The 13,426-nt window shown below is 40.3% G+C and overlaps 1 protein-coding gene across 12 annotated transcripts in view; it reads right to left on the bottom strand.

The window, feature by feature from the left end:
* Positions 1-99: 99 nt before the first annotated feature.
* Positions 100-13,426, bottom strand: part of ctnnd1 (catenin (cadherin-associated protein), delta 1) — a 31,836-nt gene continuing 18,509 nt past the window's right edge. For 7 of the 12 annotated variants that reach the window (XM_026169882.2, XM_026169886.2, XM_080302683.1 and 4 more), the window contains 13 exons: positions 13,150-13,351; positions 9,958-10,075; positions 9,660-9,816; positions 8,872-8,889; positions 8,487-8,552; positions 6,954-7,081; positions 5,274-5,424; positions 4,937-5,132; positions 4,618-4,802; positions 3,816-3,863; positions 3,425-3,507; positions 2,608-2,662; positions 100-2,153 (listed from right to left, as the gene is read on the bottom strand). In XM_026169882.2, the coding sequence (XP_026025667.1) occupies positions 2,095-2,153; positions 2,608-2,662; positions 3,425-3,507; positions 3,816-3,863; positions 4,618-4,802; positions 4,937-5,132; positions 5,274-5,424; positions 6,954-7,081; positions 8,487-8,552; positions 8,872-8,889; positions 9,660-9,816; positions 9,958-10,075; positions 13,150-13,351 (1,466 nt within the window). In that variant the 3' untranslated portion in view covers positions 100-2,094. Of the gene's footprint in view, positions 2,154-2,565; positions 2,663-3,424; positions 3,508-3,815; positions 3,864-4,617; positions 4,803-4,936; positions 5,133-5,273; positions 5,425-6,953; positions 7,082-8,486; positions 8,553-8,871; positions 8,890-9,659; positions 9,817-9,957; positions 10,076-13,149; positions 13,352-13,426 lie in introns of all 12 variants that reach the window. The other 5 variants (XM_080302685.1, XM_080302686.1, XM_080302684.1 and 2 more) reach the window with 4 other exon arrangements.

Raw genomic sequence — 13,426 nt, 5'->3', positions numbered from 1 at the left:
ATGATACTGAGTGACTACAAAAATCATAAACATCTCCTTGTTCCCATTTAAAAATAAATAAATAAATAAATAGAATCTGAAAAAAGAAAACACGGGCACTGAGAAATAATTTTCTTTTTTATTAAAAACATTATTGCTAGTTACATAATTCATTCATAAATGAGAATGTGCAACTTTAAGAGCCAAGGCAAAGAGATTACATTAGTCAACAATCTGGTTTTTTCCTTCCCATTAGTGTATCTGATGATGGCGTTGGAGGATTTCTGTTCAGCTAACTTGGTTTTGCTTTCAATTAAGACAAACTGTTTTCAATCAAACAAAAAAAGAAAAAAAAAAAAAAGATTGCATATGCATTCACCCAGAGCACCCAAAACAATTGAACCCAAATCAATATATATATAAAAAATAATAATACATAAAACCATTAAAATTAACAAATATTCTCTTGTATATATAGTTTAAATGTGCTTTTACTTTTTTCTTGATTTTATCTAATAGATTCTGGTCTATGCCTCTCTTTCTAACACTAGCCCTCGCTCGCTATCATTTTCATCTTTCAGTCAGTCCAATCTTGAAGACAGCTCGTTAATTTGAGAAAAGGAGGCTGTCATATTTCAACTGGCATGAAAAAAGGAGGTTAAAAAAAGAAAAGAAAAATCACACTTTACAACCCCGTAGTGCTTCTTTTAATCATCCACGCAGTAAGTATCTACATCTCACTCGGCACTAAGAATAAGCATTCCTCTTCAGAACAAACATCGTACTAAAGAAATGTGGGCAAAAAAAAACAAAAACAGACAGCACTGTGTCGATCTGTAGTCTTAAAGCCAGGCAGGTTATGGATTTGTGAAGCAGTGAGTTATACAGAACTCAAGAGTTTAATTTAAAAAAAGAAAAAAAAAAAGAAATATCCAATAACATACAAGATCGCATATTCTTGCAGAATAAAAACTTCTGAGTTCTATATACAGTACTCCCAAATTGTACACTGCTGTGAAAAAACAAAACAAAAAAAAACAACTTGACCAGTTACCCAGGTCACGCTGGACACACCCATGAGACCCATCCTGAATAAGCGAGGCACTCCAGTTAGCCCACGATTAAAGACAATCTTGCATATGTACACATTCATAAGATTATGGACCTGCAGATAAGGAAATGCGCCCACCGGATCCTTGAGATATCCACTAAGAATTACCAAGAAAAAGGGGGGTGCATTTAACAGAAAGATCACTTTAGAAATTGCCGTCTGTTCCAACAAGGAGGAGGAGGAGAATCATTCGTCTGCTTTATTTCTGGCTGTATAACTAACCTTGTACAGTTGTGGATCATCACAATCAAATGCAGAAAAAAGCAGCACGCCCGTGCATCTTTGGGCTGTCACCAACACAAGATGCCAACAGAACAAAGCGGATGACAAGTTTTCAGTGTGGCTGCTGGAGAAAAGTCTGAGTGTGCCATGTTGCGCGTTAGCAGTGGCAGTCACAGCAGTAGCAGTGTCATTTGGCACGCGTACGTAACTAAAAGTACACAGCAAAGCGAGTAGAGGAACAACCGCTACCAAAACAGAAGCAGAAGCTGTACACATATCTAATTAGACAGATAAATACAAGATCCCAGCGGTAGGAAATTACTCATATTTTGTAGTGTGTGACCATTAAGGAAAGAGAGAGAGAGAAAACCTTGATTTCTTCAAAACAGAGTGTGTTAGCCATTTATGGAAAATCTCACCATAAAGTGTCCTGATATGATTCCAACAGTTCCTTTTTAATTTGTTTAATTAGTCTTTGCTCTGACCTCCGAGAAAATACCAAAGAAGCCACAGTCTCAAAGAAAGAGAGCATTAGTGTTGTCCAAGCAAGCTGTAGTGCTGATGGAGTGGTTTTGGAGTCAAGTGGTCGTAGTGTCACATCCGGCTGTCAACAGGGAATGCAGAGCATCGTCAGTTTTCCATATGGTTTCATTCGAGTGTTTGAACTGCAATGGAGGAATGTAACAGAGAGACAGAGGGAAGAAGAGAAGCTGCAAGAGAGTGAGTGTAAGGGATGAAGTTTAGTCATGTCGGTAGTGTAGCGGTAGTCCCCCATTGTCAGTTCAGCAAGGGCAGTAAGTGGGAGGAGGCTGTCGTCTTGTGATGCACACAATCAGTTTTTCTGCAAGAGAAGAAGAGGTACAAGTGTGTGAACGGATCACATGGAGCGGCTAAGGGCGAGGCAGCCATGCCTGGGTGGAAAGAATCACACTTTTAAAGAAAAATTTATTATTTAAAAAATACAATACAGTGAGTAAAAACGTTACTTAACATTGGACAAAACGAAAAATTACAAACTGTGCAAAGCAGAGGTAACAAAAAATATGTGTATATAAGATCCAAGGAACCACAAAAAATAAAGATTTGACACTTTTCACCAGCAGGGGGAGCAAAACAGTCTAAAAATAGTAAAATGGAAGCTCATTAAAAATCCAAATCACAATTAGAAACACACAAATATTCACAAATCTTACTACAAAACTAATATTAGGCCATGCGGTGAGTTGTGAGAGCAGCCAGTGGGACACACATACCATGCGGTGACATGCAGTGTGACACAGTGGGTGTAGCCTAACCATCGTAAGAATCCATTAGAGGCAAGGAGGCCTGCCTCTCCCCATACATCCCTCCCTGGGAGAGAGAAACAAAAAGAAAGAGGAGAGAAGGACAGATAAAGATGAGGAGAGATAAGAGTCCAAAGGAGTGGGTGAATAAAGAGGGTTTAGTGTGAAAATCCAAAGAGGAGGTGAGTAGACACAGAAGGGGGAAAAGTGGAGGGAGTTCAGGATGACGAAAGACAGAAGAGTTGCGACATGTTAGTGCAATGTTAGGTCCTGTTTTAAGGTTGGAAAAAAGGGACAAGGGTGAGAAATAACGCACAAGATAAAGATCAACTCCTGTGCTGTACCGAGACATGCATCAACATGCTGCCTGTGGGTGTGTGTGAGAACATGTCCATTCACACGGTAACTTTCTGGGAAACCAGTGTGTGAAATTAACACCATTAATAGTTTTTGCCCTTTACATTCATTGAACAACAACTTTAGCAGCTTGTGAGAGCGCAGACTGAACTCAGATGGCGCCTAAAGTCAGGTGAAGCACTGCAGCTATAGCACAGCTCGGTGATTTTGGCTTCTCGGATCAGCAATCCTCAACCCCAAAATATTCCATTTATAATCAAAAACAACAACAACAAGGTGTGAACTGGCTAGATAACTTTAAAAATTAAGTGAGCATTACGTTACATTGGGGTCAGGAGAGAGATGTAGCAAAGAGCAAAGTGCATGTTAGGAGTGAGGCAGTAAATTCTCAGTAAAGGTGCAGACATGCGGGCTTATGTCTCTAGGCAAAGGTGTGAGGAGTGTCAGTGTGTGTCATGAGGTTGGCCGATACCTGATCTAAATCTTTGTCAGTAGGTCCGAGTGTGTTATCCAGAGTGTTCCTTCTCCCCGTCTGGTCCAGTGTGGAGTAGGCATCTGAAGAGGAGAAGCACGTGTTTAATTGGTACTTCCGATAAATACACAAAGGGCGTAGAATATGGAGCTGGCAGGAAAGAGAAAAAGAAGAAGACCGCAGAGGAGATTTATGATGTAGTGAAGGAAGACATGCAGTGGGTTAGTGTGACAGAGGAGGATCCTAGGGACAGAGGCAGATGGTCCGCTGTGCTGACTCAAAGGCAGCAGCTGGAAGTCAGTGATGACTTGATGCCAATGAAAGCAAAGGCATGTCGGACAGCTCTTCTGTCAGTTGTATCTGTTTGTGTGTTTTGTGTTTGCACACTTGCCTGGTCCCATGTCATTCATTGGAATCATTTCCCGGTCACTTTTGCCACCTGTGTGTCAGAGAAATATTAAAACAGTCAGAAATACATGTATTGCTCTGTAATTCTAAAGAATTAAGTCGAGACAAATACATTTTTTAATGCAACCAAAGTGCTCAACAGGTAAAAAATAAATAAACAACTAAATAAATCACCACAACTAAAACAAAAGTAAAAGCAAATGTCCACATTCAGTCTACTTTGAAATTCAAAGAATGAAACGGTTTTTAAATCAGTACTAAAAATGTCCTGTGTTGACATTTCAACAAAAATTGCCACACACTTCCGGAGGCCCGGTCCCTTCTATACCTTAAACCTGACCTCAGTACTCAGGGAGGAGTCAGGCAGGTCCCACACACACAGTAAAAAACAAAAACATGCAAAAATCACTTAGAATACTGACTGGGAGGCAGTGCAGATCAAATATGCTTTCACTATTCTTGAAAATTCCCCATGTGGCAAAGCTGTAAATGTAATGAATCGAAAGTTGGCTGAGATGAGTAACTCCATATCAGCAAACAGCCCGTTATCATTCTGCACAATCAACTTCCGAGTTGCATTCATGCAGAGGAATCATTCAGACTCAAGTTTAGAGAGATCTAAGACGGAAATTATGTGAAACTCTGAATAGATACTTAAAAGGCCAATTTGAATAACAACTGACACCCCTACATAATTTATTTTATAAAAACAAGAAGACTGGTAACAATCATTACACTGAAACCTTTTAAGCAAAGTGGCGGCTATTTTGACTCCTACCACTGACCTTTGTCTATAAGCGGCAGCGTGCTTTCCTCATATCCGTTGGGTTTGTTGGTGGGAGGGTTTAAGTTGACCATGAAATCTGTCTTCTTCCAGCCATCCTTTTCCAAAGTGCGCCGCAGGTCCTTGTAGCCCCAAACTGTCTGCAGCACTAGGCCGGCTCCACGCACCTCCCGATCTGAACGATTACTAAAGACGAGAGGGACAGAGAGGGAGAAAGGTGCAATTTATGAAAATAACCCGTTATAGCAATTTCAAGATGCTCTAAAACGTGGACAGAAAAAAATTATCCAAATGATCTGTATCCATCTGTCACTGCGTACCCATCCTTGTTGATGAGCACCAGTCTCTCGATGCCATTAGCAGCCCTGAGAGTCTTGGCTGCTTCCACACTGGAGCCCAGCACCTCATGGAGCGTGCTCAGTATAGACACCACCGTCTCTTCTGACACTGCTCGCACTGGCTGACTCTGACCAGCACCAGGCAGGTTATTTACCAGGTTAGGCACCGCATGTTTACCTGACAACACAGGGAAGATTAAGATTGCAGCATACTTACAACTGCTAACACTGGTATGTAATAAAGCTGGGGATTTTTTTTTAAACTCTGGTTAAAACCTTTTTACTGAAGCTCAGTTAGACAAAGAGTTAAATGTGTCACCTAGTAGCTCTTTGTTTCGTCCATCAATGGCCAGGTTGCGAAGGGCTCCGGACATGGCTCGGACTACGCGGTCGTTGTTATGAGCCAGCTGCTCCGTCATCATGGATAAACCTTTCTCCCTGCGCACCAAGGCACGGATGCATCTGCCATACTACAGACACACAAAGTGCTTTTATTGATTTAGAAGACCATCTTAACGACCATTGCTGCTAAATCTCGTGCTTGGTTTTTAACAGACTTTTCACTCAGTGGGTTACCGTTACCTGTCAAACGCTACTTACACAGGGTAAAATAAGTATTGGATACATCACCAATTTTCTAAGTAAATATATTTCTAAAGCTGTCACTGATATGAAATTATCACCAGATGTTGATAACAACACATCCACTCCACACATGCAAAGAAGTCAAAGATAGATGTTCGTGAACACACCGACTGAAATTCATTTAATACTTGCTACAAAAGTGGTTGGGGATGACCGCTTCGAGATGTCTCCTGTGGGGAGAAACTAGTTGCAGGTGTGATTTTGCGCCAGTCTTCCACACAAGCGGTCTTTCGAAATCCAAGCTTTAGTTCTTTCTAAAGGTTTTTAGTTAGATTCAGGTCAGGCGATTGGCTGGGCCATTCTAGCAGCGTTATTTTTCCTTCTCTGAAACCAACCATGAGTTTCCTTGGCTGTGTTTGGGAATATTGTGTTGCTGAAACCCCCCCCCCCTCGTTTCATCTTCATCATCCTGGTAGATGGCAGCAGATTTTCATAAAGAATATCTCAGTTTCCATCGATCCTTTCTTCAATCATATGAAGCGTGCCAGTACCATTTGCTGAAAAACAGCCCCATACCATGTTGTTCCCACCTCCAAACTTCACTGCTGTTGTGGTGTTTTTGGGATGAGTTGCGGTGCCTTTTGACCTCTAAACATGGTGTTTATTATGGTACCAAAAGAGTTCCATTTTAGTCACATCTGACCAGACTATATTTTCCAAGTATTTCACAGGCTTCTCTAAATGCTGTCCACTTCTGTATTATGGCTCCATTACTGATAGATTTCAGGCGTGTCATGATGTTCCACACCTCCCTTTCTTCAGGAGTTCAATACCTTTTCCCTCTGTCATTTCTAATTATTGCACATACGGTAATAATTTAGGGACACCTACGGTTTGATTTTTTGCATGTGTGGACTGGATGAGTTGTTACCATCCAGTGAGTTGTTGCTTTTGATGTAAGAGAACTAGCAGCTCGGAGACCCTCTCAAATAACTGAGTTTATCACCCTCTCTCTAAAGCTGAACCCAACCTTCAGAGGAAGCTTGTTTCTGCTGCTTTGACCTGTAGCTCTAGGCCATATGTAAGCATAGGAATGTAGATCAACCAGTAAACCAATACTTCAGCTCTTTAGGTGGAGTGTTGACTAAACAAATACCACTGTGATTTTTCTCATGTGCACAAAGTCAAAATAATAATTGTGTGTTACATTACAGATAACCTCTAAGAACAGACAAATCTAATACAAATCCTCACATAGAGTGTTCACTAATGTTCCTGAAATAACCTTTGATTGCAATGACTAATGTTAAAACAGCACCATTTATTCAGACTTCCCAATCTGGTTTATTTACTTAGCACATAAAGTTCTGGTACTGTAAAATCGAAAAAGATCAGTATAGATGGCAGTTCTTACAGTCCAGTGTCCAGCGCACAGGTTCTGAATAGCTCCAGCTGAAGCTTCCAACACTGTGGCGTTTTGGGACTCCTTCACCAGAGACATGTAGATGCGAACCACCTCCGGCTGATACAAGAGCTCATAGCCTACAGGAAACAGGCAGAGAGTGGACACGTGTGTGATGGGAACATTGATAATGTAACAGGTCCTTCATAAAGAAATAATCTTTCAGGAGTATAAAATACAGACATATTAATTATTGAACAATATGTGCAGGGATATGTTAAGTAGTAATTCTTGAAAATCAAACAGGATAAGTGTTCCTGAATGCGGTATCAAGATGGAGTGATATCTATTCTTTATCCAAGTACACAGACAGTTTTCTTTATGCCACCCTCCAGATAAGAACACAGCAAACGTCTATACTATCATCAAGCCGATAGGCACTCTGTAAGGGCTTCAGTAGAGACAAAACAAATGGTGCCCAACTGTCTGCTCATTAAGCTCCAAAAGCCTTGGACAGAAGATCTTCCTCCAAATATTAACTCTTAAAACAGCAGAGACGATTGACGGAGAAGCAGAAGACTCACCAGCGCAGGAGGAGCCTGACCACTATCACACCTACATTTGTCATAGTATAATAAATCTTCCTTTACATCAAACCCTGCGATAGAGAGAACGTCTCTGTTGTGGTGTCCTGAAAGCCTCTTAAAGCACAGCGAGTCCAATCAGAGAAAAGGGCAGAGATCCCGTGTGTGTCTGTCTGTGAGATTGTTTCCACATGAATGCAAACAACATCCACTACTCCTAATCTCCCATGAAGAAGTGCACAACAACAACAGCTCATTCCAGAAGCACGTTATGATGACGTATGAAGTCGAAAACGACAAGAGAGGCAGAAATCTGCAAAACTTTCAAAAAGCAAAGGCTGTAACTCATTTCCTTTACTGTCCACATCCACTTCCTGTCTTTCTTTTAGCGCTCACATTGGTTGCCCTTACATGACCCCTCTGCTCAACAGGACATCATCTCATGAGTATTCATGGTCCAGATTTAGATTTTTGTCCTGTAGATTATTCTAAGCTGTATTGCAATAACGGTCGTGTGTCACAAAATTCTGTTTCCAAATTCTAATTACAGAAAGTATACTATAATCAATGCATCACCAATTGCTGATGCATTATTGCCATTTGCAATCAAAAAGCGAGGTACAGCTTACATCAAACTGCGCGTGCAGTAGCAAAGCCAGAGCAAACTACATTTTCAGAAGTCCGAGCGCTTTATCAGTTGACAACATATTTGGTGTCAAAAAAAACCCAAAAAAAACCCCACCAAGTTTACCTGGCATTTGTAACAAATAAGAGATATCTCAGGTGTACTATGACATCCTCTCTACATGGCTGCCTGTGAATGGAGCTGTGGCAAACAGTCATCTAAAGGTGGATTACGTCTGAATGAGAGACCGCTGTCACCACAACACGTTCAGTGTTTTGAACCCCATTTCTATAAAGGCTTAATTCAATAAAAGTTGTTCATAGAGCCTTTGCTTACCTTGAGCAGGTGAGGTCCTTTTTGGAATGTCTATTGTATCATCAGCTGTATCCTCATCTTTCCTTCCTGGAAGCAACATTAAACATTAACATCAACAAAAATGCCAAAACAATCTGCTGTTGACACCGAGTGTGATGGCTGTTTCAGACTGACACATGCGCTGTTAGTACATGTGTTCTGATTTGGTTAGACACGTGCTCGTCAGGGCAAACATGAAGATTTAAAAACTACAGTGCACTTTCTACAAGTGTTCCGCTATTAAGAAATAGGCCATGTTAGTGCTAGTAAAACATTTCTGTTATCTAAGCCATGATCCTACTGCACCCACTCCAAGACAAAAGTACAAAGCAGAAGTAAAGTGCATAGCCAGGTAAAGAAAGCTTACCTTTGGAAAACCACTCATCTGCAGCCAGGCCGAAGGAAGATGTAGGGCAGGGAGGGGAAAGAGAAGAGCAGCAGAACAGGAGGAAGAGAGAGCATTTAAGTAAAAAGGAAAGCAGCCGTAATTGAGTCACTCAGTAAACACCTGTTTACACCCCAAAAGCAGCACTGCCACCACACAGAATCAGCATGTGACATGCCATGTATGAAGGCCAGATAAAGCAAATGCAGGGAAACGCCCAAACCAAACAATTTCATATTCACATAAAATTGTACATCAAATGTATTAATAACGTACAAGTGTGGAGTAGCTACAAACACATAATAACTACCTGCAGCAGTCTGAGTTTAGTTGTGCCCTACCACCTCACCACTCACTCTTATATCATCAGTCACTATCTTCTAAAAATAAAGAGTCAAATCAGAAATAAAGGGAAAAAAATAAAACTAAAAAACTAAACATTTGACATATTTATACCAGCATTAACACATGGTTGTTGCAATTGACTTTGTAATACAAAGCCAGCAAATTGTAGTGGGGGCTGTAGTCTGACAAAAACAAATCAATACTCTCGGTGAAACACAAACAGAGCAGCTGAAGAGAGGATAAGATTTCTCTAAGGGGGGGAGGGGTTAACATTCCTGTGCTGATGACTGGCTTTGTTTGTGTAATGTGTTTGTCTAAGATTGTGTGTATGTGCAAGTATCAGCTCAGTGAGATGATGTGACCTCACCAAATGCTCTCGATACTGAATGAAAACTACGCTATCTCTGTCTGTCTAAGGCACACACCTTTGCTCTTGCGGGAACCGAAGCAACTGCCCTTATTGCTGGAGTAGGCGGGGCCTTGGTGGTTTGGTGTGGCCTCCAGGTAGCGCTCAGGGTTGGGGATTTCACGGTGCACTTGGTAGGACAGGTTCCTCAGCAGACACACACAGTTCTCTGTCAACTGCAGAGATGGAGAGAAAGTTAAGAATCAAAACGCCGCCTTTCTCATTGTAAATTCACAGGTAAATGTTACTGAACACACAAAAGCAACAAGGATCAAACAAAGGTGTCAAAGGATTTAATCAATCAGAAATCCACATACCTTGTTGTCCACATCTTTACAGTCAATCTGGGACTTGACAATGTACATGAGCGAGTCGACCAATCCCGTGCACTCCCTGAGCTTCCTCCTCGCCTCACTTCGCTCTGAACTCACATTTCTTTAATCGAGAGGAAAGTTAAAAAGAGGAGAAAGAAGAACGCAGATTAGAAGAGGTTAAAGGGGAGCGGAAGGAGTCTGCTATAGTGACTACAAAAGGATTCCAGCACATAATGCCCGAGCACACCCCCATTAAGTTTGAATGAAACTCCTGTTAAATGTACTAGTTTACAAAGAGAGTACAGTTTGACAAGATCGAGTTACATCTCTGGGCCAATTTTCTCAACTGCTCTCTGACTCAGCCGCACTTAAAAGATTCAAGAGAGCTGGAAAACTGAGTGTCGTGGCCTTTTGTCTTTTATGTTTCCCGTCGGCAGACACACCCTTTCACATAATACCAGGACACATTCTCTTTCACTGCACAGGGCACTCATCTGACTTCACTACATAGTTTGAGAAGTTTATTTACATGCTGCGGTAGGCACACATTTAAAATAAAAAATGCTGACCGAATCAAATCAGGACAGCGGCAGGAAAAAGAAAAAGAGTGTCCCGGTTTTCAAAAAACAACGCTTGAAATTTGCTAAACTCATTTCAAACAAACGGAAAAAAGCAAGACAATATCTATTTACATATGTAAATAAAATAGTGTTTGACCCTAATCCTCTTCACTAACCTTAGCTATAAAAGAAGCCACATAAGCAGACATTAAACATGTGTGCCACTGTTCACGATATGCCTGCATGACTTCTGGAGCCATAAAAGTTTAACTCTGCCTTCCATCTGTCGTTTACAGTTCGACAGTGAAGTGACACGAAATCATAAAGTGAAACTAAAGGTTAGGTTTACAGTCACAGAGATGAATATTTTCAGGAAAATCCACTAAGTATTAAAACTTAAAGAGGAATTTCCTGAGTAAATATAGTCATTAAATACTCTGCAGAAAACAAGTTCTCTGTCAAAGATCTCCTACAAGTCTTGAATTGGAAAAAAAAAAAATAGCTTTAAACAGAAATGACACACTCATCGTTTCAATGACCCATATGTAGATAGTGGCTACCACATGCCCAAAACTGGCTATAATTTATACTATAATTAAGGCACTCATATTGCTGCGTGTATACATATCCATTAAGGCAAAACAAACTGCACTCATAATGACCTTAAATTAACCACTAAACCCAGCAGTGCAACTGAAGCTTCACTGACACAAAATCTCTGCACAACACTCCCCGTCTATTTGGCAACAATGAAGAGAGCGTTCTTGTTTGTCTGAATATTGTTAAGTGGAATTAGAAATGGACAAAAGCTTGTAGGAGCTTGGCATTCCCACTCCGTGTGAGCTCTACTCTTCAACTGGTCTGAACAACGTGAGCTGAGAAATTGCAGAGTTTGGCTGCAGGAAGGCCAATTACAACGTGCTACAATTGTCTGGGTCAAAAGGCGTAGTGACCCAGCACTAACTATGTCACAAACATGCTAGTACAACCGCCCAATTTTTAAGAGATTGTTTAGCTCTGGCATCTCCTGCGTAATGTCAGGCTGAAATTTTGAATTTATTCATTTAAAAGGGACAGTGCGGTTTAACATAGTTCAAGTGCAAGACATGAAACTGATGTACCGCACATAGGTTTATAGCTGCTGCTAATTTTCAACAATTGTCTCTTGTTGGGCTTACAATCTAAATAGATACATTTTTCAATAAAACATACATTTTCATAAAACCATATTACATCATGAATACAATTACAATTAATAGACAATAATTTAAAATAAAATTAAAATCATTAGTTAAAATGACTACAGCTTTGATTTCCCTTTAACCACACTTTAACCTTCAGTGTAAAGGATCTAATGTCTGTAATCAATTTGATATCGGTTGGAAGTGTGTTCCACAGGTGGCAAGCCTTTATAGAAAAAGCTGACTGACCGAATGTAGACCTGCGATATAATATCTTGCAGTTGCCGTTCACCTTACTCCTAGTAATACGATTACTATCTTGTCTCTGGATGTATCTATTGAGACACTCTGGGGCCACCCTATTTATACATTTAAAAACTAATTTAAGAAAACACAGATGATTAAAACTCTTAAAACTAAGTAGATTATATTTCTTTAAAATGTGACAGCGATGCCACCGAACAGATTTTTTTTATCCATTATTTTTAAAGATTGGTTATATAAGGATACCACAGGCTGAATTGTAGATGGTGCTGCTTGGGTCCAAACTGTCATACAATATGAAAAATGAGAAAATATCATAGAATGCATAAATAACTGAGCTGCTGAAGTGGGTATATAGTGCCAAGTTAACTTAAAACAATTCAGATGCTGTCCAGACCATTTCTGTAAATACTGAACTTTCTAAATCCTCAAGATAAGATGCGTTTCCACACCTGCAAGTAACCCTTTTATAATTAGACTTATGGCTGAGGGAAATCACAGATAACAGAGACAGGCCTGAACATACTGTTTATACTAGAAAAGTCAATGCCCCACTGTCCTCTGCTTGCCCCCCTCCCAGTAATCTCTGAAATTCCCTTCCTGTCACCCCACCCTCCCCTCCTGATAGCTCAGTTACTGGGCAATTTTTCTTTTCTTTGATATATAACTGACATTTAACCCAGAAGTGTTTATATGTACTAGTAATTAGAGTAAGAGTCTTTAACATGAAAAATATCTTTGATGCATCACTCCAATATACTCACTTTTTTAAGTCTGAATTTTTGAATCTGCTTGGAGTTTTTGTTCCTTCTACAGAAAAGATTGTTTTAATTAAAACATGCTTCTCCTACACATGTATGTATTTACACATAGCATCTTATAAAGACCAAGTAAATAGAGCTCTGATTTTTTTTTTTTTAAAGAAAAAAAGTTTTGAGTTTAATCTGACTGAAGACATTTGTCTTCAGTATTTTTTTTTATTATGACTCTACCATCATTCTCCATCTTCACTATGCCTACTCCATGATGCATTTCCTGCTCTTCTGCTCTGTTAGCTCATCATTGCTTCCATCCTCCCTCACACATCCCACTGCTCTGTCAGTCTGTTGACCTGGCAACTTTCCACTTTCTTTTCCCAGCTACATATCTTGCTTCTCTAATGTTGCTTCCATCCTTCCTTTGCTCCATACCTCAGGCAGCCTGCTGTGTTGGTGAGGGCAGTCTCCCATTCAAGATGTCTGGGCTTGCAGTTTTCCTCCCCACCACCTGCTCCGTTGCTCCCTCGCTCCCAGCCTGAATGGGGAACCATCACCTCGTCGGAGAGGGCGTGCAATGCATGGTCCACAATCTCCATTTTCACAGAATCATGAGACGACAAGTTCCACAGCGTTCCTTCAGGGGAGAAGAAGAAAAAAAATGTTTGTTTTTTTTAAAACATACAAAAAAAAAAAAAAAAAAAACCCAAAC

The sequence above is a fragment of the Astatotilapia calliptera genome, chromosome 6, assembly GCF_964374335.1.
Source record: "Astatotilapia calliptera chromosome 6, fAstCal68.1, whole genome shotgun sequence".
Classification (NCBI taxonomy): domain Eukaryota; kingdom Metazoa; phylum Chordata; class Actinopteri; order Cichliformes; family Cichlidae; genus Astatotilapia; species Astatotilapia calliptera.
This window is presented reverse-complemented; position numbering and strand designations above follow the sequence as displayed.